A 27,719-nucleotide genomic window follows, 5' to 3' on the forward strand; every position below is an offset into this window, starting at 1 on the left:
AAACAGTTAATTATTTGATGAGAAATTCTTTGTAAAATATTGTTGATTTATCTAAAAAAAAATATATACATATTTAACCTCTAGGCCGCCAAGCGGGGTCGTTGAACGACCCCAGCCCTATATTTCGTGCTATAACTTAATAAATATAAAAGATACCATTCCCATCTTTTGGAAATAAGTTCTTTGGTTATCTGAGGAGGTTGTGTAAAAATTTCAGCTCAATTCGTCCACCACAAGAAAAGTTATTAAGGAAAATGTAGAAGAAGGGAATTCAAAAATTGGTGTAACGGCCATGCTGCGGAAAATTTCTTAGAATGAAGTTAGTCACATCATAAATCATATGGTTGAAGGGGGTTGAAGGGTTGTGTTTACTTTCTCACTTTACCATCTCAGTGTCAGAATTATCGCGAATAAGTAACATAAACAACATAAAACATAATTAGAAGCATATAAATGTGCAAAACAATAAAGAATATTCGAGAAATATTGCCATTTATCACGGTGCGGGAAGTGAGGGGAATGTGGGGAAGTAGTGAAAAAAATAGCAGTTGCGGTCAACTTCGTGGCAAATTTCTCACGAAGAAAGTGTGAAAAATGAGTGAAAAATGTTTTTCCCTAATATCTTCTTCTACGTGTTTCCGGGTGGCGAATTTGTGATGCAATGGGGCAAGAGGACTATATAAGGAGTCTAAAGATAGTGACCCGACAGTTCCCGGTTGTATGGTTTATGAGAAAATCGACTTCCTTCTTGGGGTCGTTCAACGACCCCACCTTGGCGCTTTAAGGAAGCTCCAAGGTCTTGGCGGCCTGCAGGTTAAATAATTTTCATACTCAAACTTTGAAGAATTTTTGAGAAAATAAATTTTCTTTATCATAAAAAATGAAAGAAAAAAAACATTTTCGCATTATTCTGTATTCTTTATTGGCAAAAAATTATGGTAAAACACAATGGGGGCATTTTTGCCATGACAATTATAAACTAATAATTTTCATGAGGGGAAGGAGGGTATAAACATTATAAAATACAATTCTCACATTAATTAATTCAAAAATAGACGCAACTATCGTGGAAAAACTTTCTTAAACTCTAAAAAAAAATATTTTTAATCTTCACTTCCAAAACAAAAAAATACAAAACTTGACTAGAATTGCAAGAATTTAATGCACCTCCGGCCTCAGAAAATTCCTTTTGCATTTTCCACGCGTACAAATATTATTAGTGGAAAGATTGGTCATCTTTCGCTTTTAAATACTTCAACTATTCAATTTATAAAAAAAAATCACTTTAAAATATAATTTAAAACAATTTGATAAAAGGTAGGTACAAAAAAAGGAGAAAAGGTGAAAGAAAAGCAATAAATTAGATGAGAGAGACTGCACACACACAAAGTCTCTCGACGATTTAGCACGCAAAACTAGAGTACATAGTGGCTGTTGGTGGTTAGAGAGGAGTTTCCTTCCTTTCTAGGGATATGAGTGCGAGGGTAGTAGATGTCCGGAACTACCGTCTGATTTAATTTCAACCACTTCGGCCCTCTCACTTTCCACAATAGTGCGCATCTTGTGGGGGGCGGGTATGATTGTGACTGTAGCTGGGGTGGGTTTTGCTGCCATTATCGTACTCGTGTACGGAATTGGTTGGTGTGTCTCGTCCTCTGTTTCATTTTCCGACTCATCCACCGTGCCCGTGTCTATGTCGGAATCCATTGAGTCCTCACCGCCCGTTATTGAGTCCGCATCCATTTCACTCGGTTGCTTTCCCTTTTTCTGCTTTCGCATTTTATCCTCCATCTCCTGGAATTTTATTGCCAAGTACCTGAAAATCGTGGAGAAAATGAGAATTGAAAGGGGGGTGAGCATGAAACTTTTTCTCCATATATCACTGTTCAATCAAATTAATTAGAAAACTTAAAACTTAAGGTTTTTCTTCCTTTTCTCTTGGACAGTTTGAAGAGTGTTTAAAGGAAAGCTAAATATTTTCTTTAGAAAAATGTTCTGATTTAAGGAATTTTTTTTTCTTAATGAAAAATTACTTTAGAGGAAAAACTGACGGATTTACTAAAGGAAAATTCTGAGAAGAATTTTCATTTATTATCGAAAAAGGTTTAAATATTCTAAATTTCTTTATCAGATATGTTTTTAATTGTAAAAAGATAAAAATAGTAGAAAAAACAACTTCAAAATATGCGTTTAAAAGCTCCTAAAATAAATATTCTTTAAGGGGGATCTGTCGGAATTGACATATTAGTTGGTATACCACAATCGTGGCATACCAAGTATTGTAATCGTCGGAAAAACCGACCACCTCAGATCGGGCTCAAACTTGGTATGAGCACGTTTTAGACATCCCACATTACGAAAATGGTGGTGGAAAATTTTTGATCCGGCCGGCCTGCCGGCCGTCCTGCCGGCCGGTCGCCCAAACTTTGCTTTATATCTCAAGAACGGTAACAGATAGAGACTTCCGGTTTGAAGTTTTCTATAGAAATGTGGGTGTAAAATTTCATTTTTTCGCATTTTCAAAATCCAAGATGGCCGCCGTCCGCCATTTTGAAATACCATCAACCAGTCCCCTTATAGCTAGAAATCTGAAATTTTAGTATGTTGTAGTGCTCAGTGAGACGTTTTCATCGATAATTTATACTTGAAAATCGGTCAAGCCGTTTAGCAAATATGGCGGCCTAAAGCAAAAAGTGTTTTTTCGATATAACTCGAGAACGGCTTGACCGATTTTGACCACCTTGGTATCAAATGAAAGGTTTCAAGAAGCCCTACAACTGTCTAGAACATTTCAAGTTCCAAAAATGGCCGCAAGAGGCGCTAAAAACAAAAACAAAAATTGCTTAACTTTACTGGGCAATATCTTCGAATCCCAATCATAGATTTCCTTGAATTTTTGATATGTTGTAGCGGGACTAATAATCTTGCATCAGTCCGAAAATGAAGAAATTCTATGTCGCCGTTTAGAAGATATGACCATTTAAAAAATTCTTGAATTTGAAAAGTTCTAAGAGCCATATCTCTTGAACCGCTTGTCCGATTTGACTCAATTTGGTATCAAATTAAAGGTTTTGCAATTATCTACAACTTTCTAGAGCATCAGAAACCTCTAGAACCATTCCTTCAGGACGAAAAATACGAAAAACTCTTTTTGTGAATCAAAAATCCTCCATTTTGTGTTCTAGAGGTGACCTTGAAAATCATTGAAATTTATGTCAATTTATAGCCTATTTTAATACCTTTCCAAAACTAGTCAAGAAATTTCTGTAGGTCTAATAGAACTTCAGATATGTGCATTTTTATCTTTCATATTGATGAATTTCATAAAAAAAAAAATCAACTTTGCCTACTTATTCTACTCACAAATTAAATTACAACGCATAGACTGACCCATCCGCGTTGTGGTATACCAACTTTAATAACTGGACGCGTTATGATTGACTTTTTAATGTTTTCATTTTTCACGGGGCTTTTCTTAAACTTGGTTTTCCAATGTTGGTTACATTTGTAGTCTAATTATTGAAGTGTAAAAAAATCACTTTTCGCCATCTGAGATGCGACGACATCTTGGGATTTTCCGACTTTTCCATAGAACTGCCCTAAAACACAAATGTAGGTTTTTCTCAGGATCTACTGGATGGATTTTAATGGGGTAAAAAGCAAATGAAAGAGGGAATACCAATGCAGATTTTGATGTATCAGAATTTTGAATTTCCATTCTGGGGCTGAGAAAAGTGCATAAATGTCAAAATCTTGTGAACACAAGTCACATTTTTCCACTTTTCACAGCTTCTGAATTGAAATTCAAAAATCTGTTCCGGTACATTGTCCGCCAATGCATCCTCTTTCATTTGCTTTTTACCCCATCAAAATCCATCCAGTAGATCCTGAGAAAAACCTACATTTGTGTTTTGAGGAAAATCACAAAATGGCATCACACATACATAAGATGGTGGAAAGTGATTTTCATATTCTTCAATAAGTCTTTAAATGTGGAAAACACTTGAAAACCAAGTTTAAGAAAAACCCCAAGAAAAATTAAAACCTAATTTCACCAGCTCTAAAAAGAGACCCCCCTCCTAAAATAAATATTCCTTAATTTACTTTAACAAATATTAGAGCCAATTACAGGAAATTAGCAAATTCTCAACGCCCAAAAATCTTACAGAGAAAACTTAATTAGCCAATTTAGTGCAATGTAATTTACTTATCAACAAGTGGTCCACTGTAGTCTTCTGGGAATTTGGGTGTAAATGGCAAAATGTATTTGTAGAGTCGTTCATTCAGCACATAAAGCTGCGGTGTGGTTGAGCACTTGACATTGAACCACCAGTCGCACGTGAGAGCCACCTAATTTTGCAGGTAAATACACAAGAAGTGGATGGAAAAAAAAACATAACAACTTTGCTTAATTAAAATCCCATCATGTGTGGCAATTTGTTTGCACGAAAATTGTGATCCCACCTGACTGAAAATTGTTCCATTGGGGCAGAGAAATGATGCTTGGCCACCATTGAGGTCACAGTAGTGCCACACTTGGCAGTTTGTCTCGGGATCCCCGAAGAAACCTTTATAGCGTTGCTCCTTGCAGCTAAAACTCGTCTGTGGGATTTCCGAGAGGTTGGGGAAGTCAATACCAGCACGTCCTGAATTTGGTCCAACTATGGGTGATGTGAACAACAAATATTTGTAGTTAGAAAACCTTCCTCTTATGACACTACTACCTTGTTTTACATGCGAATTTAGAGAGCGTAACATTTTTTTTCTTCTTCTCAATTTGACCTTCTGAATTTCTGTTGAATTTTCTTGCACTTTCAATATCAATTCTACATGTTTTTGGGTAATTTTTATTCATTCCTCAATGAAAAATTTTTCAACTCAAATTGCCGTAAAATTTATAATTGGATTTTTTTTTCGAAATTCCTAAGAAAATGGTGTTTTATTATGGTTGTCCCTTCATTAAAATTATTTATTGGGGAATGGTTGAATTGCATTTGAGTAATTTTAAAGAGAATTTAATTTATTTGAACTAGTCTTATTTGAAATTGATTGATACGAAGTCGAATTGGAATTTAGCGAATTTTAATAAGATTGTGTTTGTTTTCGAAAACGTTTAAAACTATTTATAGCGTCAAAAGAAATATGATGGAATGTCGAAAAAAATTCTATATCGAAATTATATTTTATTTAATTATTCGATTTCGAAAACTTTTCAAAATTAAACTAATTTAGAATTTTTTTATCGAAATCAAATATTTCTTTTCGGAGTTATATTTTTCCCTTGAAAACAATTTTCAATGTTCGATGAAAAATATCTATTTCGAAATTTGTATAAAATAAATTCGATTTCGAAAAGTTAGAATTGGGTTGCATTTTGATTAAAAGTAGTCAAATAATTTTCATTTTGTATAATTTTGCATTTTAAAAAGGATTATGAATTTCAAAATTAAACAAAAAGAAATTTTCGAAGATTTAGATTTTTTTTATCATATTTTCTATCGAATTTTATTGATACCGAAAAATTTAAACCTGAAACTATATTTTAAAGGAAGGTTTGACAAGGAATAAAAAATAATTTCGAAATCGAATCTTGAAAAAAAATTGTCTTAGAACTCAAATCTAGTAAAATTTGACATTTTCTTTAATCCGACTTCGAAATCGAATGTTTATGAAAATGATTTCGGAATCGAATCTTCATAAGTTTGATTTTGAAAAAAATCCCATGGAAATAGATTTCAAAATAGAGTCTTTAAAATTGGATTTCGAAATCGAATCTTTAGAAAAATTGACTTCGAAAACAAATCTTTAAAAAAATTGACTATGCAATGGAATCTTTAAAACTCTTACTTCAAAATCGAATCTTTAAGAATTTTCTTTCGTAATCTATTACTCTAAAAACTCCATTTAGAATTTTCAAAATTCGAAATCTTAATTAAAAGAAAAAAGATTGAAGAAAAAAAAATAGCTGAATTATTTTACCTAATTCCTCATCTTCAGGCCGTGGTTCCTCATTATAGTCATCATCGTCGTAATCTTGATGGCCATCATCTTGATGCTGTGCCGGTTCTACGGCAACATTCTGCTCTTGCTTCAGGTTGTTGAGAATTTTTATGAGTGTCCTAATGGAGTTATCAATATTCTCCGATGTGAGTGTCTGTGGCAATTGGTTGCTATCCTGAAGTTTTTTCAGCAATTCCGTCAGGGATTTCGATTGGAAGTCATTCTTGGTAATAATGGGGCGCGCCGTCGTGCGTATAGGTAGCCTCGGTGGGGCTGGGGAGCTGGGTAAATATTCTTCCTGATGGTATGACTCATAAATCTTTTTCGGTTCATTTTGGGGGTACTTGTGGTGGTGAATGAATGTGGGATGGTATGTGGTTAGGTGCGGTGGTCGATTCTGTGTGGTCTCTGTGAGATGTTGCCTCGGTGGTGTTTGGGTACTTGAAATGTCGTAGTCCTGGGCGCGTCCTGATGGGGCGGATGGGGGTTCATGAATGAAAGTTGCCTTTGTGGTTTTGAGGAATGTCTTTCCCGTGGGTGAAATGTGGATTGTTGGTGTGGGTGTGGGTGGGTGGGCGGTTGTTGAGGTCGCAGTTACGGCCACTGGAATGAAACCACCGTAATTACCCTTGTGAGTGACCAAATGCTGCTTAGGCTTCTGCTGCGTGATGTACACGATGTTCTGCTTCACGACGGGTGATTCCGTTGGATACATTGCCGATGTACGGTGCTCTTGATGCGAAAATGGACCATCTCTCGTGTCCAAATCATTTTCATCGTGGTAATTGATTGCCGGTGTCGTGAGTGTTGGACTTGCAGTGGATTTCAGTACTGTGTACAGATTTTGTGGCGAGAGGAAAGTCACGTACTTTTGCCTCTCCTGCTCCTCACCTCCTGCATAGATTGGCCTGTGGAAATTGATATATATGTACATATGGATATACGATGTGTTTCACTTTACACTTCCCTTTTGGAAAAATATTACATTTTCCTCCTCTCTCTGTACACGTTTTCCCAACTTCTTTTTTTTTGTTTTCGTCTTTTTCATATTTTTCACTTAATATAGACATACCTGAGTGTTGTTGTGGGAAATTGATTCACTTGCGGTTGCACGGTGAATGTAACAATTGGGTCTGAATTGAAATTTTTGGTATTTTTCCCGGGTGTATTGGAAATCATTGGCGTGAAGTAGCCAGGTAATTTATTTGATGGCAAAAATGGTGTAATTTTTGTCTTTTGATGCGAATGTGGTTGCTGCAAGAATTGATTCTGTTGGGTGAAAAAAAAATTAAATAAAAGAATCTTTTAAGATTTAATTTTGGCTACGAGAAGGGGGGAGAATGGGGGGGGGGGGGGTACAAGAAAAAAATATAAAAGTGATTTAGGTGATTTTAATTTCTGTCCACAAAGGAGGAAATATTCTTTAAAAGAAATGCATTAAGCAATGTAAGAGAGATGGAAAATGTGCTATTGTTACAGACTTTTTTTTCCTGAAGAAATGGAAGGATGGGAGAAATGGAAAACAGAAGTTAATGTATAATACTTCTGAATTCTTTAAATTAGAGATAAAAAAAAATTGACGTAAAAGCATAAAGTTCTGAGAAATAAGAGACTTGTAATTAAAAATTATTAAATGTAAATAAAATTATTAAAATCACTGACATTGTAAAAAGGACTTAAATTAGGTTGGTTTTAAATTCTTCTTCCAAATATTGAAGTAGATTCTGATGAAAATCTTTTCTTTTCTAACAATTTGTCAGTTATAAGATTTTTGGTATTCTGGGAAAAATCTTATAGAATTTCAACATTTTATTTTCTTTTTATCTTTTATCTTATTTTTGAAGGAAATTACTTTTCCAGGCTTCTTCAGAGATCTTTCTGACTATTTTCCTGAACAATTCTTTGTTTTTCTTTTCTAGAACGACAATAGAAAGATTTAAAAACACCCATCTGTCAAAATCTTTTATCAATTTTTCAGTTGTTAGAAAAGAAAAGAAAAGATTTTATCAGAATCTACCCCAAAGATTTTTCCTTTAAGTTGGCTATGGGTTGAAAAAGAACCTTTATGTTCTTAACTCATGAAAGTTTTTGATGAAAAAGGAATCCATTCTAAAAGCTTTTTATTTTTAATCTGCTCTTGCAAGAATAAATCTAAATATTTGAATTTTAAAAATTACCTAAAATTCTATTTATCGTTTTTTTTTTAACTTCATTGAAGCTAATTCTTCTTCTAATTCGATTAAATTTTCTCTATTAGATGGAACATAAATTAAGATCTCAACTGTGTGCAATATAAATCACATTAAAATTCATTTCAATCCACAAAATATTTTTTTTTTCGTTTCGTGCTGATTAAAATAAATCCTCTCAAAAATGATTATTATTTAATTAATTCTAGTGGGTGTTTTAGAATAATAATTCTAATGCAAATGAGATAAATTGATAACACTACTATCTATTATGTATGTTATATTTACCTCAGAATTGTGGTAATTTTGGTGAGTCATATATTGATGTGGTTGGTGGTGATGTTTTGGCGCTGATGATGGATTTCGTATATTGTAGAGGAGTGTTAATTGCGGCCGTGGCTCTTGGTAATTTTGATGATATTTCGCGGGATTACTGAACGGCATTGGTCGATGTGGTTGAGATGGTGCTGTACCACCCGTGGGACCCGTCGTTGGCAGCAATTGCCCACCACCCTGCTGTGGCGGTTGTTGCTGCTTCACAATGGCCAAAATGTGTTTCATCTGTTGAATTTTTTGCTGATTTTTTTTTGTTGAAAAAGAAGGAAAGTAAAAGATGAAATTTTTAAGAAAAAATGTCTGTGATGACGATGAAGCAAGAGGGGTAAAAGCATACCAATGGCATTAGGGTGTACTGCTGATTTGGTGGGGGTTGTTGATACTCATTTCCGGTGGGTATGTAGAAAGTCATGTAGGGTATAAGACGCTTCTGGCGTTCTGTGTGATTAGCAAAGTATTCAACCTCACTCTCATCCCTTTCTACATTTGATGATACTGAGATGGCATTTGTGAATTCGAGGCAAGTGGTGGAGACTGAAAGTTTAGACAAGAAGATAAAGCAATAAGACTTTAATATTTTGCAAAAAAAAAATCATTTGCTTCAAAAGATTATTTATTATTTTTAAAAAATTTCTTAATGATTCTTTAATTTTCTTTTTCTTTATTGAATTTTTAGTAATTAAAATAATTTCTCAAATTGAAGAGTTTGATTAACAGTCCATCTGATATGGGGATTTACTTCAAGGAGATTATCAATGATTGTCTTTGTTTTATTAGACATTCCACTGGAGATTTCTTTTGTGAATTTATAGCTTTTCTTTCGTTGCTCCGCAAGGAGTTTATGGAGATTTTCATCACGAAATGGCATCACTCCATTTATCATGATGAAAAATATTACCCCAAGTGACCATGCATCGGATAATTTAGGATCATATGGAGTGTTGGTAATGACCTCAGGTGCTGCGTAGGCGGCTGAACCGCAATAGGTTGTTGAAAGGAAATTTGGAGATGTTGTGTAGCGTGCAAAACCAAAGTCCGTGATCTTCACATTCATTGCGCGCGAAATTAAGATGTTTTCACACTTGAGATCACGATGGGCAATATTGATACTGTGCAGGTAGGCAATGGCTTCCAACATTTGTGTGAACCATCGTTTAGCTTGTACCTCATTGATGGCACCATTCTTCCGTATGTACTCCAATAAATCACCATTTTGGGCGTATTGCATGAAAATGTAGATGCGATCATTTCGATTAACAATCCGCAAGGTTTCAATGATATTTGGGTGATTGATTTCTGAAAGTATTTTTAGTTCACGTGTGAAGAAATGGTTGGAATAGTTGGTGGGTGTTTTCTTGAGATCAACAATCTTGCACGCAAGATCAATCATTCCTTGGTGTTTTGTAAGCATCTTAACAAGCACGACAGTCCCATATTCACCCTTCCCAATTGTTTTGCCGTAAAAGTATTCACTCCCTTTCCCTGATATCTTGGTGTTGCTGCTGCTGCTGCTGCTCAATTGATCAACTGCAGTTGCCAAAGTGATCTTATTTCGTGATGCCGACATTCCTTTTCTTATAAATGCTTTTCCACTGCAATCAATCAGCTTCCAAGTGACACACCAATTCTCTTTTTTTGAAATTTCAACTAGCAATTTAGTACTTTGAAACAATTTTTCTAGGTTTACTTTGAAAGATTGATGCTGAAAAAAAAGTTTTAATGACAAAGAAATATAAAAGGAAACTTTTATTTTAAGAAAAGCTTCCTCGATTTTAGGAATATCTATATGATTAATTCATTGATGACGGGCTTTTAAATTCCTTTCTTTTGCTTCTATACATTCGAATTGAAGGTTTTCTGATGATAAATTGTTGCATAAATGTGTGAAGAGGTGAAATGATAGCAAATATTTCAAGTAGCTGCCCGTCTTTCATTTTTTTTGTTGAGTTGCTGTTTAAAGTGATCTCCGTTGGACAAACTATAAATCGCAGATTAGTTTTACCATCTAAAGGTGTTTTTGAAAGTCCAATTGCGAGATTTGGGCAATTGAGATTTATATTTTTTCAGTGGGTTTCTGAACTATTAGATAATCTCGCACAGAAAAAAAAACCATGATCGCGATCGTCCATAAATTTATTTTTTCTACCGAAAAAAAAATGTTTCCATCCACAATGGGCAAATGATATCCACCTTTTCTTCATCTTTGCATCCATTGCTGTCACATATTGTAGTGAAAAATTTGAATTTCTCCCCACAAATAGTGTGAAGGGAAAAGAAACTCATATCTTGTGCAATATAAATTGAATTTTATTGTTGAGCAAAAATATTCTATTGAAATTTTTATTTTTCAACGAAGGCACTTTTTTTTTGCATGGACAGCTTCTTGGTACCTACCTAGTGTGAGAAATAAATAATAACAATTCACATCACTTTGTGGTTAGTTTAAGAATGTATAAAAATAGCATAATAAAATATTAATTCATTTCTCCCTATCTTCTTTCTTCTTCTTAATATATAAAGCTGAAAAGTTTGTTTGTCTGTCTGTCTGTGGCACATGAACTCCTCCGAAACGGCTGGGCCGATCTTGATGAAATTTGGTATGGGGGTAGAGGGGGTCAATACGAGTTGCAAGCGCTATATTGGATTCCGCCCCAACCCCCCTTTGTAGCGCCCCCACAGAAAAACTAATTTTTCCCACTTTCTACCTGCTGAAGGGTCAGATAACGGGATTTTTTTATTTTTAGAATTTTTCGGGGTACCGATCATCCCCCCTACTAATATACGCCCCCCTTTTATAGCTTAAAATGGAGTTTGCTCACACGTGATTGGGGGCTCGGGTTGACTAGTTCACCTTTATTTTCACGGGGCGACAATGCACAAAAAAAGGTAAAAATAATATCTTTGAATTGTGGTAAAATAAGAGAAAAACATAAAGTATTATGCAAATGGAAGTATTGACCCTGAATTTGCTAAATACCTAATGGGCGACACTTTCCAACTGAAAGATCACACAAGAGATGTGGAATAAAACATGCGAATGAAATACAAGAAAACGGAAATTACCAATTCATGCGTTAAAATTGCCGGCAGTTGAATTAATAAAAATGAAAGTTTTTGTCATATTTTTTCTCCATTTCAATCGTAAATTGTGGCAATGAAAAAAAAAATCATTGCAAAAATGCGTAAAGAGCATGTGAGGAGGAAAAGTAGCGGGAGAAAGAATTCACAGAAAGAAGTAAAATTGGTGTGTTCAAAAAGTTTGAAGGTGTAGATTTATCTTTTTAACACGTCCCAGACTACTAGACGCCTTAAAGCGTGCACTTATAATTCTTATTTCTTTACGCTGTAACAAATTACCTGACTGGCAAAAATATTTAGTTATTTTTACAAGAAAAATAAAAGAGAAAGAGAAAAGAGAACAACAAACTTTTCCGCCTAACAGAAAAAATTTGAAACCATATTTGTGGAACATAAGAAACCAAAACATAATTTTGCATGAAAATAAAATACAACAGCACGCAGTTCCGTAGAACATCGTGAACACATCAAAAAATTCGTAGAAACCTGAAGAATTCCACAAAGCGTAAAAATATCCAAAAATAGTTCCGCCGAACATGAGAAACTAAACAAAATCAGAAACTATTTCCGAATCTCACGAAAAACAAAAAAAATAATCTGAAGCAGTTCCGCAGAAGACGAGAAACCACGTATTTTAATCCACATAATTTAATTATTAGTTAATTTTATTTATTTTATAAGTATTAAAATACACATCATATAGAATTCTGGTACTACACAGAAAATAAAAGTTCGTAGCATTGTTCGTCAAATTTCGTGAAAGGTTCGTAACTCCAATGCTTTTTATATGGGAAAATTCACCTCCAGGTTCGTAAAATGTGGTCAACCTCCCTGGGAGTGAGACCCCATTTTACGAACATGGAGGTGAATTTTCCCATATAAAAAGCATTGGAGTTACGAACCTTTCACGAAATTTGACGAACAATGCTACGAACTTTTATTTTCTGTGTATATACTTTCACGGAACACAAGAAACCAGATATTTTTTCACAGAAATACCAATGAAAGTAATATTGATTTTCTTTAAAAAATGGATAGATTTAATTATGTTGGGACAACGTCAAAAGAATATCAGGATATGCTTAACGTCTGTGGACCTGCCGGGTATTTTTTTACGTGACGTTTATTAATTTATTACACCTTAAATAAAAAATGATTTAACGAGTTAAGCTAAATTAAAGATTTAATTAATGAATTTTTGACGGAATTATTGCAGAAATTTCTTTAGGTGTAATTTTCTCCTTCCGGGGGCGTCAATAGGGGATGCGGGTTTAAAAGAAAAGAATCCTTTCCCAAAGCTTTCGGCGTTTCACCACGCCTTCCCCAGTGGTAAGATTGTCAGTTATTCAGTCCAAAAAGTAACATCCACACGGCCGTGTGGATGTTACTTTTTGGATTGTGTATTGTGCGTTCGCTCCGCAAAGAAAAAGGAAAAATTGAGAGAAATCAAGTGAAAAATTCCCTGCCGATGAAAAATGCCAAGAGAAGCAAAGGAGATTTTTGACAAGGGTTCAAATAACTGACAATCTTACCACTGAGGAAGGCGTGGTGAAACGCCGAAAGCTTTGGGAAAGGATTCTTTTCTTTTAAACCCGCATCCCCTATTGACGCCCCCGGAAGGAGAAAATTACTCCTAAAGAAATTTCTAAATTAAAGAATTCTGAATCTTATGATAACCAATTTGAGGGAAATTAGAATCTCCTTTCAAGCCATTGGAAATCATTGCAAATGTTTCCAAAGAAAACTGCATAAAATGCATTCATAAATATCGATTGATTTCTCTTATTTTCTCAATTTCAATTGAAGGATTTTTTTTTCAGAGGTACATTCGAGCTGTCTTTACAATTTATTTGTCTTTCTTTGACTTTTGTAGCTACTGGTGTTACTTGGTGAACACAGCAGTACGTCGACATTATATTTTTTTTTACATCACCATTAAATCACATTAAACGAAAGTGATTTTTTTGTTTGGGTGTTTTTATTGATTCAATTCCGGTCACGAAATTGTTTTTCAATGGACCCCAAAGTGGTCACTTTTCACTCCTTGTCATCTCACTGTCGTATAATAGATGGTCGATGATACATTTTATTGAGAGATGAAATATATTGGCATGTTATGATAGTTCAAGTCATGTTTTTCGATGCTATATGCATTCACTCTCGGTATGAGTTATTTAATGGACGATCATTTTAACGTTTTGTATGATCCACTTTCCATTGGATAGTTTATAAAAAAAAAATTGAAGGAACGTTAAACTCTTTTTTTTCTCTCTACTCTTCTGTTCAACTTTCAGCCAAAAAATTGACTAATGATATGGTTAATCTTCCAGAAGACATTCTCTTAATCGATGTTCTTGAATGGATTTTTTTTCTCATCGCATCGCTGCCTCATTTTTAACCATTTCTTGTCTATATATGCAATTTCCTATTTCTTCGTCATTTAGCATGAGTCCACGTGATAAATTTGACGTGTCCATGGGAGCAATTAGGCGAGAAAATTAAATTTGGAATGTATGTGTAATAGCCAATGAAGAAAATTGATCAATCAAGTGTAAGGCATTTTGCTGCAATTCCTATCTGTAGGTATCTGCTGTATACAAAAATGGGCTACCATACAACTTATTTTGAATTAATGAGAGCATACAAAGTGTTTAGGAGAAAAAAACAAGGTATATGGTGTAATGTGGAAGACGAGTAGCAGAGAGACATCATTTGTACACCGATTGATTGGAATCATGTGGAAAAATCTCACTTGATAATGGAAAAGTGAGATTTTTCAAATATTTCCCTCTCACTTGAGCAATTAATGCGCCTTTCAGGGAAATATGTGTACACATTTTCCTTTCTCAGATTGATTCTTGTAAAAGGAAATTGCTGAAGAGTTTCAACAAGATATTTTCAAGTTTTTCTTTTTCTTCCATTTCGCTTGCAAAGATTGATACGAGATTGAAATGCAAAATGGAAAATGATGTCAACAACATTATAATGTTATTTATGAAGAAAAAAAAACGAAGAAGCATTGACAGATATTGGGAATGAAAAAGAATACAACAAAAGTTGACTTGAATAGCTGCAAAAATATGCAAATACAACGCATTTTTTTCGTGAATAAAAGATCAATTTGTTGGAATTTATTTAAAAATTCAGTGATAAATTTACGAGGTATTCTATTTAACTTCCTTGTGTGCAAAAAAATGTAGGTATTGTACACGTGAGGTTTACTTTTGGAAGCAAAATTTTTTGTGCCTAAATGCAAAGGTCAAGGCTCGTGGAAGGAATAAAAATTAATTATTTGCAAATTGTTGGAATTCACTGCATTGAGTACATTTTAACAGGAAAAAATCAGAGCTAACACGCAGATTTCTCGACCCACCCCCCAAAGTGCAATAAAAGGCAACATTAGCCTATGTTATTGTTGTTTTATATTCAATTTTGCCATTGCCATTAGTCCTCCGCCTCAATAATTTGGCTTGTTGTGGATTTTATAATGAAATGTTGCATTGAAAGTCATAAACACAGTCTTAGGTCTCCGTACACACAATAAGTGTCACTAATGGTCAAAATTTTTGAATTATCATCAAGCAGTGTATCAACTTCTGTATTTTATGGTCTACTATAGATTTCTGGATATCTAATGCGATTCAACTGGTATATTGGAAAGCAAAATAAATTTAGTTTGACCAACAGAGTTGATGAACGGCCGAGATAAGATATTTCTGTAAAGCAGTTTATTCGTTTTTGATTGGAATGAATCGTGATTCAAGGGATCATTAAAAAAGAATAAGAAATTGCCTAAAAGACTTGATATTTTCAACTATGATTAGTTTAAGAAAAAAACTGGAAAGATTTGCTAAAAAATGTGAACAATGACGTCACTATTTTGTTTCTTGTTGTATCTTTTAATGCATAGAGTTATACAAAAGTATCTTGACAAAAAAAGTGTACATTAAAAGAGACAAAAGCACAATAGTGACGTCATTGTTTGTATTTTTAGGAAAAATTTGCCGGTTTTTCCTAAATAATTCTAATTGAAAATGAGAAGTCTCTTTGACTGACTTCTAATTCTATTTATGATTCTATAAAAGACTATTGATATTCTAATTATTTTGTTGAATTAGGGGTTTTCCCATACAAAAATGAATAAACTCCTTTCCATTAAAAGTAAATATTTTCTCAATGAATTTAATAAAACGAAAAAAATCTTGTATGGATAAATTATTAAAATTCTACTTAATTTTAACTGAATCTACAAATTATTAAATCTAATGTGAGTAATTAATTTTCCTAGGGAAATTTTCGACGTTATAATGTATTGTGGAGTATGCCTTTTCGTATGTAGAAAATATGTAGTGACCCTCTCTCACGACGCAATGCCCATTGGAAAGACAACAAATATAGGGGGTTCTGTGGTCTTAATTTCATTTGAATTATTACGAGGATACGCAGTTTCCAATGCATTGAATAGTAGAGAAACCAATAAGGCAATTAACATCACGGCAAATGTGTGCAGAATTTTGGTAAATGGCCTAATGCTTGCCAAGACTGTGTGGAAATGTGGAAAATTCATTGTATTCCAATAAATTCGGAAAATGGAAACATAAGGATGTGGTGATTTTTATATCAATTATCACTATTTTTCCACCTCGATATTTTTATTTTATGAATTAATTAATTTTCTTTAATATTAGTTGATTTCTTTTCAATTCAACAATATTTCATTTCATAAATAACGACGATTTAACTCTATCAAACATCGCACTGATAATCCATAACAGAGCACTCGGAAAAAAAATCTCTCTGTAATTTTCTATTTTTGTGTATTTCAAACCAATTCTAAAGCTAAAAAAAAATGCATTTAAAATTATTTGCAATGAGAAAAACTCATTAATGTATTCCTCTTTCATTTTACCTCAGCCTCGTAATTCATTGAGGATATGCAATTTTCTTTCAATTCACATTCATTTAGCTATATATGCAACAAAAACAACAACAAAAAAATCTATGCAAACCAATTTGGTGTGTGGCGCGCAGAGAGAACATAAAAATATAAATTCGCACAAATATTGGACTCTCAAATTTAATTGGGGAAGAGGGGGAAAAAGTACCGATAAAAAAAATATAAAAATGAAATACAGGAAATGATTGATTAAATTATTTCATTATGTGCTAGCTTTTAGTTCCCTTGTATGAATGTGGGGGGTGGGGGTGGAATGAAATTTTAGTATGAGTTATAAAATAGATGTGAAGTAAAAAAATGTACTGGTAAGCTGACCAAGCTTACGAGAGCTGTGTTTCTTTCAGTGTACCAATTTTGTGAGAGCAAACTAGAACGCGAATTAATTTAAATACGCGCAAAGTCGGGAAAAGTTGAAAAGTCATCCCCTAAGAAATCTTTAGAAGGCCATATCTCGAGAACGGATCCATAGATTTTCATAAATTTTTTTTTGTTTGAAAGGTATTGAAATCAGCTACAACATATCGAAAAATGAAAAAAATTTATGTCGCCATTTTCGAAAAATTCGAGTTCGAAATTTTCGAAAACTTTGTTTTTGACTTTAGCGCCTCTTGCGTTCATTTCTCGAAGTTGCAATGTTCTAGACATTTGTAGGGTTTCTCGAAACCTTTCATTTGCGCTTGAGTTGATCAAGATCGGACTTGTAGAACCCGAGATATGACATGTCAACTTTGGAAGGCTATATCTCGAGAACGGATCCATAGATTTTCTTCATTTTTGGCATGGAGCTAGATAATATGGTCAGCTATAACATATCAAAAAATGAAGAAAATTTATGTCGCCGTTTTCGAGATATTCATCGAAAACTAATCGAAAATTTTGTTTTTGATTTTTGGCCCCCTAGCGGTCACTTTTGAAACTTCGGATGTTCTAGAGAGTTGTAGGGTTTGTTGAGATCTTTCATTTGACCCCGGGTTGATCAAAATCGGTCAAGCCGTTTTCGAGTTATGGTCGATTTTCGATGAAAAATTGTGGCAGCCATATTGGCTAAACGGCTTGACCGATTTTCGAAAATGAGGTATCGTTGGAAAGCTCTTGATGGCCCCTACAACATATCAAAATTTCAGATTTTTAGCTATTACAGGGGCTGAGATATAGCGAAAACAAAATTTTGAGGTTATTCAAAATGGCGGACGGAGGGGTGGGGGGGTGGATTTGACCTCATAATCGGATGTCTTCCGGTCGATATTTAAACTTTGCCGTTGACCGCAAGTCTCTATCTATTACCGTTCTCTTGTAATTTAGCAAAAGGTTCCGGACGGACGGACGGACGGCCGGCCGGCCGGAAAAAATTTTTTGGCGCATACGTTTTTTGGAATGTGGGGACCCTAATTCGTGCTCATCCCAAGTTTGAGCCCGATCTGACGACTTTCGATTTTGCTCGGTACACAAAAGCTGTGTCTGAAAGAAACACAGCTAAAATGGCTTTGGATTGTACGTGAAAACTTTGCATAATGATGATAAAATTTTGCAAAGAGTATAGAACATTTTCCTGATAAAAATAGGGTGAGTTTTGGGACAAAGAATTCATTTTTCACGTACACCATCGGTGGATAGATTTGCACCTGAAAATTAAATCATTCGAGAGAGTGTGTGTCTGTTTTTTTTTTCAGTATATGCCATATCTGCCAATTCTATCAACTCGGCAGCACTATTTTATGTGACAAAGTGAAGTATATATATTGAGAAGTGTGGCATAGCTCTAAAAATTTGGTTGTGAATACGTGCGAAAAACTCTCAGTCACGTACATTTTTTTCCATGTGTTTCATTCCAATTTTTAAACCATCTTTCTAGCTGGGGTATATGTTTTTTTTTGTTTGACAAACGCCCCCCGTGCAATAATTCAACTTGGTAATTTGCTCTCAGAAGAACGATGTTGGACAATCAAAGCCAAATCAATTCCGCAATTTTCTGCTCACTCACAGTATATATTTTTGTGAGGAGTGTTTGGATTGAAAAATGTGATCATTTTACGAAATAACGTTGGTGGTATTGTTATTTAATTTGAGGTGTGAAAATTTTTCCATCTATCTGCATTTTCTATACGTTACCTTAACGACAGCACCAATAAATTTTTTTAATGACACTCTCGGCATTTACCTTCACTAAATTTCGTCTAAATTTGTTGGGTAAAGTGGTTGGAGAAAACGTGTTTTTAAAGAAAATTAGGTTCATTTTTTTTAAATATTAAATTGCTTTTCCACGTTGGTTCATTAATTTTCACTTACAACAGAAGCTTTAATTTAGAATCAAATATAGGTACGCAATGCCAATTATCAAAAGAAGCTTGAGCTTAAAGTTCAATGAAGACCTTTTTGAGAAAAAAATGGAAGACATCTAAAAGTTAGTTTCTCAAAATCCTCTCAGCAAGTGGGATGGATTAAGAAAGAAAAAAAACTTCCTTGACACTTTCCTTTTTATTTGAAAGTCTTAATCAATTTTAATAAAACTGGTTCATTAATTAAATTCATTCGTCATTCATGGTCACATTTTGATCTTCACCAGTCGATCTTCTTTTGTTTTTTGTCTTTTCTTCATTTTTTTTTCACATAAGAAACCAAATTTTTTTTGGCGGAAAAAATGAGAAACTAATTTACCCACTCTAAACTGTAACACAGAGTATAATCTTTATTTTTTTTATAGGTGAATAAAAATGAGAGTGAAGGTTGTTTTTACGTTGTAACGTCAAAATAAAGTGTGTGAGAATAGGAGAGAAAAACAGGTAGAAAGCAAGATGCAATTAGGAAGCACTAGGGTATTAATGGAAAGTGTTTTGTCTTCATGCTGGTTATGCACTTATTAATATTTTCACATGACAATGGAAAAGTTGTTTGATATATGTGTGGGTTGTCTTCATCCACATTATAGCGTTCTTCATCGCTGAAGAAGGAATTAAATAGAGAAGTGGTAAAATGATGTCTTATCTAAAAAGGTTTTGTAAGTGAAATAGCCGTATTTTGTAGACAGAAAATTTGAGATTTTTCGAGTATTGGAGAAAAATAATGGAAATATTACGAAGATTTTTTTAGAAAAAGTAAATTGAGCAAAAAAGGAGTTTATTCATTTCTACAGAAAAATCATTTCTTTGAGGAAACAATCAAGATATTCTTACTTTTGTAGAAACTCAATAAGAATAAGGAATTTCCAAAAAGACTTCACATTTTTTTTCCATTGGAATCAGCTGGTAAAAGCTGACAAATATTTGCTCAAAAATGATAACAATAACGTAACAATTGTGCTATACTTTTCTCTTTTAATTCATGAAGTGCGCGTGATATTGCTTCCTCGATGATTTCAACAGGAATTTTTAGCTTCATTGAAAAAGACAATCAGAATGATGACGTCGTTGTTTAAATTTTTTGGATAATTCTATCCTGTTATTTTCTACAATCTTGATTTCCGGGTTTTTCGTCGGATCGGTAAATATTGAGATTAAAACACCAGAGTTTTCATCCCAGAGCTTTCGGCTTTACACAAAGCCTTCTTCAGTGGCTGTGGAGGAATTTTGTGCGAGGAATTTTCATGTTGTTGTGTGGGGGCCCAGGTTATTGGGTCTATGCCTGACGAACAGAGCTAAGAAGAAGCGACAATCACCAATTTTTGAGTAGGTTTTTGAGAAAAAATGTTTATAATTTTGTACGGCTGTCTAATGTCCAAATAAACCTTTCCACAGCCACTGAAGAAGGCTTTGTGTAAAGCCGAAAGCTCTGGGATGAAAACTCTGGTGTTTTAATCTCAATATTTACCGATCCGACGAAAAACCCGGAAATCAAGATTATACATTTCACGTCGGTTAAAACAACAGTTATTTTCTACCTAATCTCAGTGGAAAATTAAGTGTACGATTTCTTATACTTTGATCCCCTACAAAACTACACGTGCTGTGGTTGTTTCACCAATTTAGGGTTTTTTCATACGATAAAGAATAAAATCCTTTGAAAATTAATTTTCCTAGTTTTGTTATTTTATTTTGAAAAAAAAACCAAATATACAAACTCGATATTCAGTAGTTAGGTGAAATGTGCCGCAGAAAATGTGTGTAAGTAATGTGAATTTGATGATTACACAAAAGTCGGGAAATCCATTTAATACCTACATAATAATATTATTATTATTATTATTGCTCATATTGCCATGCTTTGATATATAGTAAGATTTTGTATTTCAACTTTCCGCACACATAAGTTTCCAAGCAACTTGTTGCATAGAGTTCAAAATTTACGTACATATGTGTATAAATATATATATAAATTTTATACATCTCTTGTATATTACACTTTCACCTGAAAAATCTCCATGTGCCACACATCTGGTCTAAAAGCGTCACAATTTTGTTCCTCATTCTAATTAAAAGGAAATTTATTGAAAAAAAAATGTCTCTTTTGGCATAAAAAAGGTTAACTTTTGAATGTTAATAAAGTAGGTATCATTTTGCTATATATGTACGTTAAGGAAAAAAAAGAAGAAAAACATACATATAAACCTGAAATACCAAATCAATTAACATTGATATTTCTTTGAATATTAAATCACATCGATTTAAAAGATCACCTTCGTCATTTGTTTCTATAGTTTAGTAATGTGAGTTACAAATGCATCTCATTGGGATACTGTCTTTTCGCGCTCAAATAGCTCCAATATGTTATGTATAGGCGCTACACATACCACACACAGAATGACGATGGAATGCAATAGATCATGATGAAAAAGGTAAATTTTACAATAAAAGCGAAAGATGTTTGAGGAAAACGAAGGTGGACTTAAAGAGTGAATGTGTATCTTGGGGGCATACAATAAGGCAACATTATGCCTTACTTTCAATGTAATTCATCTTATGAGAGTGGACTGTGTGGTGAGTGATTTTATTCAATTTACTCAGCAAGTGCCCATATGGTGGCCCCGCGTAAGAAGATGATCTTAGGAAATTTATGATGCGCTGTTAATTAGCTTTTTGGCAAATTAGCACAAAAATTATGCATGTTTATGGATATCCATCCATTCTTCTCGTTTTTTTTTCTTTCTTTCTAATCTTCCTGTGCCTATACTGTGAGTGTGGAGTTTTTTTTATGTAACATCTCTCTATGGCACGCAAATTGCAATCATGGCAAGAAACTCAATTAATGGGTAATGAAGACCGCATGGAGTGACTAATGAAAATGAAGACAAAAGAAAGAAATTTTTCCAGGGTTTATATATGCAGATTTTTTTATCGAGTAGTATTTTTCAGTCCTCCTCTTGGTAAAGAGTGCCGTAGGAATACAAAGTCTCTCGCATGAGAATGAGGAAGAAATGGGGGAAAGGAAAAAAAAGAGTAGTAGTGACTATTTCGCAAGCATTTCACCTGACTTATATTTATTATTTTAATTTAATTTCCGTTTCATGGGAGGCATACTTTTATGTGAATCTTCAAGCTCAGAGTCAATTAGTTGCTGGTGTAACTTCAAATTACTACTTTACACTTTTATAGATTTTTTTTTGGTTTATATTTTTAAAGTAACTGCAGTACTATGCGTGAAAACTTACATAAAGTTACTGATATGGAAAATATTTGGTTTATTTTAGAGTCATAATAAAAAATTATATGGGAAATCCATAATTTATAAATTGTAAGAAAGGAATCTATTTTTTTCAGATTAATGATCTTAATAGCCGAGAGGTTCTAACGCTCTTCTTATAAGAGGTTGTCAATATTGAAATGAAGTGAGTTCGAACCTTGTATTGGCCCCGGAATTTAAAAACATTTTTTTTTTTCATCTTTTCAAATAATTATTTATTCTTAATTTTCTCAATAAATTAACAAAATAAATAGCCAAAGCCTAGTTAAGTAGCTGTGAATCGTAAAATTTCATCGCAAGATGGTTGAAATAAGAAAAGAGAATACCATTGGGGCAGAAAATCTATCAAGAAAGTGGATTTTCTTGTCAACACTGGGAAATCTTCAATTCAAATTAACAACCCACAAGTGAGGCCATCCTTTAATTGTGTTAGACCGAAGATTCCTTTCTTTATAATGAAAATGTCTTATAGAGCTGTGCAATTTTCTTCTCAAAGAGAGAGAGATTTTCCAATAAATTGATTTTATTATAATGTAGGCTAAAGCACGTATACAGTATGTATGTATAGGAAGTGGTTAAATTTTTGGGGTAAAAGACAATTTATTTGGTGTGTTGGGAAAACTTCATTAAAGTGAACTTGCATTAGAAAATTTGTCTCTATACAATTTCTATGCAAATTTTATTTTCATCCCAAAAATAAAATTAATGTGATTAAAGAGAGAGAAGAAATCCATTTGAGGGAGTGAGAGAAAATCTCTACTATAGGGGTTATATTGTGGCACACGTGCCAGAGATTATTATCGTGAATAAAATTGGGACAATGGGTAATAAGAAAATTAATGCAATTCATTGCAGGTCTTGCAAGTATGCAATGAGACACAGTATTTAGCTCTAAGCTGCTGCAAATTCAACATTTTCCACAATTATATTTTTTTTACATGGAGGGAGAAATGGAACAATGAATGGTTTGTGGATTTTAGTGTCTCATTAAATGCCTTTAGGTTTCTTTTCGCAATGTGTGTTGGTACATTTTTGGATTTTTATTTCGGACAGAGTGCCAAGGAAAACGATATAAAACTGTTTGTAAAGTTTGAGCGGAATGTAACAGTTGTGACAAGATTGTATATTTGTTTTTAATTAAGACATTACCTGTCTATGAAAGGATATAAATTAAGGACAGTTTAGCTGAAGAAATAACGCAAGAAAGTTCACTGATAAGAAAACTCCCGAATATGTTAAACGTTAGGGGAGACCGGGGTTAAAAAAGTCACTTAAGGGTTTAGAAAAAGCTCAAAATATCATATTTCCCAAATAGATAAAGCGAAATGTATAGCTCATTTCTTTAGGAAATTTACTGCCCTACAACTCTTTCTCAGATCATTTTGTTCTATCTAGCTAGGAAATATGATATTTTAGGCTTTTTCCAAACCCTTAAGTGACTTTATTAGCCCCGCTCTCCCCTAATGTTTTAAATAAAAACCTCAAGCTTTATCTATTCGGACTTGAGAGTATTAAAATATGATAATAAATGTACATACCAACTACAAAACAAACAGAGAACATAAATTAAACACTCTTAGGAAAACATATTAAGCTTCAAAATAGTTATCTTCGAAACACTGAGGATTTTTTGTTAGAGGTTTAATCGCAAAGTCTAACAGTAACTTATGCTGGGTTTTTTTCCACAGAAGTCTTTTCCCAAAAGAAAGGCAATCAATCAAATTAATTCAAACAAAAGCTTTTCACCAAAAAAAATTTCCATAAATCTGTAAATCATTTAATCATCAAAACTATTCAACTAATTTTAATATTGAAAGTGTTAATAATATAAACAAAACAACAACGAAAAAAAAACCCTTATGGGATTTTTGGTGTAAGTGGTGGGATTTTGAAAGAATTAGTTGGATGACATTTTCATTGACTAGATTAATGGAAATATACACCAAACAAACACATTATATATAGGAAAAATTTAAATATACCAAAATAACAATAAATTCTCCATTTCAACAATATTTCGGGACAATAGCTCTACGAAAAAAAAAGTGTCAGAGGCTATAAATTAAAATCCCTCTCGTTTGGAAAAGTATTTTATGTAAAATCCGGATTTCACTGTGAGTACGCGCGCACACGAGGGGATGACATTGGGGGGTAATGATGCGACTCCAACAAAAATGATGGATTTACAAATAACAAGGTGGGAAAGATTAAATGTGGATTAAGCTGTTGTAGTGATGATATTAAATGAATAAATATCCTGTGTGATTGCATTGTGCTATATAGTGGGGGTGTTATATGTGGGGTGAGGGTTGGGATGAAAAGAGGGTACATATATAGACGTGTGGGTATATAAAATGCAATTTGAGGTGATAGATATACAAAACAAAATGCAGCACCATCCATCGTGCTGCGAGTTTGGTTTATTCTGGGTGTGCCTGGGAGTTTTGGGGGTTTTCTGTATGAATTGTCGATGGTGTGACAATTTTCAATTATAATTAAATACAATATAATGCATTGTCCAACAATCATTTGCATGCAAAAATCCGAAAAACGTGTGCATTCGACACTGTAGAGAGAAATGTTTGAAATAGCAAATAAACAAACGGATTCACACACAACCCATTGTACGTTTACCCGACCAAAGTGTCGATTGTTGGGGGGGGAGGGTGAGAGTTGAGATGAGGATACTGTGCTATATAGTGATGGGGAGAGGGTAAAAACAATGAGGGTTGAGGGTACGATAGTCTCTTGGTATGCTCTCAACTGTATGGTGCACGTAATTGGCCTATACTGGTATATCCGTGGGGCTCACAGTTCGGCACGGAATTCAATACATCTCCACGGCAATATGCTGTGTATTATCGGAAGTATTATCACAAGGCGATTTGTTTGTACGCACTCCCTCGCAATTTCTCCTAGGGGATGCATCCACCGCAACCCCAACTCACCCCCAAAGTAGATTCATGAGGTGATGCACCACTTTGAGACAATAATCCATGGTGAAATCGATGATAGTGGATGCAATTGTTTGGTTCATTTGAAGTGATTGCAATGCCGAATGTCAACACCAAATGATTATACGGAAATTATATGCTTCCACCCAATGCATGTGATATGTGGTGTACCATCAAATATTAATTAATTTCCTCAGGGCTCACTTTCTTGGACCACACAAGACTGCATCGATCAAGCTCAATTCCACCCCCTCACTAAAATGATCATTTAATTGCAATAGCCTACAGTATTCGCGGGTAATTTGTCTTTTGTGCCATCCAAAGCACAACCCCCAACATTATTGTTGGTGAGAAAGAATCATTAATTTGGTCGATGGCAAAGGTTTTGTCAAAAAAGACAAAAAAGATCTCAATTTTTTTTTTACTTGGTAGTTTACCTTCAACCTCGTTAAACTTACCTAAAGCTAGGACGTAAAGTGTAATTGTTGAGAAATTCATTTTCAAAATCACTTTTTTCTCACATACACAGAATCTCGTGGTAAGTATAATATTCACGAGGAAAAACTATGTTAAATGTGGTAACGTTTGTGTACCACAAAAATGCACAATTCACTGACAATGGAACTAAAAGAAGGAAAATAAAAAAAATAAAGTACCAAGTTAAGATATTATAGTTGTTACTTGTTTTTTTTTCCTTGACAACTTTAAACATAAATTCACCACATGATTGAGATTTTTTAGCAACTTTATTTTTTTCTTAAAATTAAAAGTATTTCAATTTTTACAGACACAATTTCAATTAACACTTCATGATAAAAATATTTGTTTTAAAAAATATGTATTTTTATTTATTTAAAATTAAACTAAAAAGAGGTTTAAATTAAAGGCAAATGGTTCTTTTAAATCGTTTAAATCCTTGTTAATCCGTACACTGTTTTCGTTTAACTAATCCTGTTTTAATGTGATCACAACATTTGGCGAGAAAAAAACTGCACGCGCACGCAGTGGGAGCATTCGCGGAAACGCTGCGTCTTCCACGGTAATGTCTTGGCAACTGACAACGCGGATTAAAGAATGAAAGTTTGTAAGGTCGTTTTGCAGCTGGCTACTCACTAAACCGTTAACACAAAAATTTCAAAGAGAGATGGAAGTTGCAATTTCAACGCTATATGATCTCAACACAGACTTTGGGTCTCTCCTCCTCACAAGTTTACAACCGCCGTGAAGAAGTTGAGGAAAGAAAAAAACTCGCACAATCCACCAAAGAGATCTCCACCACACACGGTTCACACTCTCAAACCATGGCAAAGCCATATGGAAGATCTTGGTCTGTTCGCTTGAGGTATTCCCCTACTGTTTGGTATCTTTCGCGGTGGTGCATACAATTTCGCGGGAAAATGCTGTGAAGGTGGGGATTTTGTATACTTTGCGTGATACCTCCTTCCACACCAGTGTGTCTGTTTTAATACACAAACCTATCGTTTTTCTCCCAACTTTATTTTCACTGCAATTCAGCGAAGGTGTCTGTAAGTAAAGTCTTTTTCTTGGCATGACTATTGAGACAGGTCAGGGTTTTCTCTTGCGCCGATTTATTCATGAAACAACGAAGAGGCAATATGTAGGTGATTTTGCTCCACATGGCGTTTTTTTCTTCTTCTCTTCCTCCCCATTGCCATGGCGTTTTTTATTTTTTTCTCACTATTGATTTCAGGTGTTGATTAATCGGGTTTACCTTTTATTGGTGCTGCTCGGCTGTTTTTAGTTTTTCACACACTAAGCCAAAATATGAGTAGTATAAAGTTCCGCTTTTGGAATGTTTTTATTCAATGTGGGTGCCCAAATTACTATCTAAGCAAGGCTATCAAGAGATCTCTTTGTACTCAATTGTTTAATAGAATGCATATAGACATTATCTAATGTTTTAATAGGTCCATCGAAAACATTAAATGGGCTAATCAAAATATTTGTGCTTGGTCGTATTTATAAAGGTTATATTTTGTAATTTTTTTGCTTCTTATTATCTTGTTTATTTACAAAAATTAATATTCTTGTCTTTCAATGAAAATTTCCTGCACATTCCACAATAAAAGTTATCGCAAATTTCCTAGCACTCTCCTACAAATTATGTGACTATCCGTGTTTAAAACATATACTTTCGATTCTTTTTTTCTTGTAATATACATTATCTCTCCCAATAAATTTACTTCTTGTTTGTTATGAATTAATTATGGAGTAATAACAAGAAAATATAAGATCAAATGATATCAATATTCCTATTATTCAAATGAAGCAAAAAAGGGAAAATCAATTTTTCTTTCAATCGCTAAAAAGTGAATGATTTTTTTCTTCTTTCCAAAACAATGGTATGCAAAATTAATATCAATTTCCTTTTGCTTTTGTCTTTTTTTCATGAGAAATTTTCCTTCTCACACTTTAATGTTTTTTTCCTTCATAGTCTGGCAAATAATGTGAACGTAAATAGAATATTTTCCATGATTTTTTCATGCAAAAAAATTAAACACTTGTTACAATCATTAAAAAACATGAGGGCGTGGGTGATTTAGAAGGAATTTAAAAGTGAAAAAAATGGGA

The 27,719-nt window shown here is 33.8% G+C and overlaps 3 protein-coding genes across 5 annotated transcripts in view; 1 reads left to right on the top strand and 2 right to left on the bottom strand.

Annotated features, from left to right (window-relative positions):
- LOC129787254 (RING finger protein 17) overlaps positions 1–27,719 on the top strand; it is a 97,170-nt gene that overhangs the window by 1,379 nt on the left and 68,072 nt on the right. The gene's annotated exons all lie outside the window — the stretch shown is intronic.
- LOC129787255 (uncharacterized) lies at positions 897–26,310 on the bottom strand. 3 transcript variants are annotated; one of them, XM_055822697.1, is made up of 9 exons: positions 25,848–26,310; positions 25,586–25,751; positions 8,863–9,059; positions 8,478–8,765; positions 7,073–7,269; positions 5,980–6,908; positions 4,465–4,661; positions 4,208–4,350; positions 897–1,816 (listed from the first exon to the last, which is right to left on the bottom strand). In XM_055822697.1, the coding sequence occupies exons 2-9, from the start codon at positions 25,623–25,625 to the stop codon at positions 1,465–1,467; spliced, it is 2,343 nt and encodes a 780-aa protein (XP_055678672.1). In that variant the 5' UTR covers positions 25,626–25,751; positions 25,848–26,310; the 3' UTR covers positions 897–1,464. The 3 variants fall into 3 exon arrangements, with proteins under 3 accessions (XP_055678672.1, XP_055678670.1, XP_055678673.1); XM_055822695.1 differs by having other exon boundaries at positions 25,809–26,310; XM_055822698.1 differs by having other exon boundaries at positions 25,784–26,310.
- Positions 9,199–10,987, bottom strand: LOC129787257 (testis-specific serine/threonine-protein kinase 6). The gene has a single exon (XM_055822699.1). The coding sequence runs from the start codon at positions 10,090–10,092 to the stop codon at positions 9,205–9,207; it is 888 nt and encodes a 295-aa protein (XP_055678674.1). The 5' UTR covers positions 10,093–10,987; the 3' UTR covers positions 9,199–9,204.

This window comes from Lutzomyia longipalpis, chromosome 1 (genome assembly GCF_024334085.1).
Source record: "Lutzomyia longipalpis isolate SR_M1_2022 chromosome 1, ASM2433408v1".
Lineage (NCBI taxonomy): Eukaryota > Metazoa > Arthropoda > Insecta > Diptera > Psychodidae > Lutzomyia > Lutzomyia longipalpis.

Excerpts from the sequence above, each read along its gene's own strand:
- LOC129787257 (XM_055822699.1), bottom strand. The coding sequence starts at position 10,092 with ATGTCGGCATCACGAAATAAGATCACTTTGGCAACTGCAGTTGATCAA.
- LOC129787255 (XM_055822697.1), bottom strand. The coding sequence starts at position 25,625 with ATGAATTTCTCAACAATTACACTTTACGTCCTAGCTTTAG. Across the intron at positions 9,060-25,585 it reads ACTTTACGTCCTAGCTTTAG|TCTCCACCACTTGCCTCGAA; the intron begins GTAAGTTTAACG and ends CTAAACTTTCAG. Across the intron at positions 1,817-4,207 it reads AGTGGACCACTTGTTGATAA|GTACTTGGCAATAAAATTCC; the intron begins GTAAATTACATT and ends CACGATTTTCAG.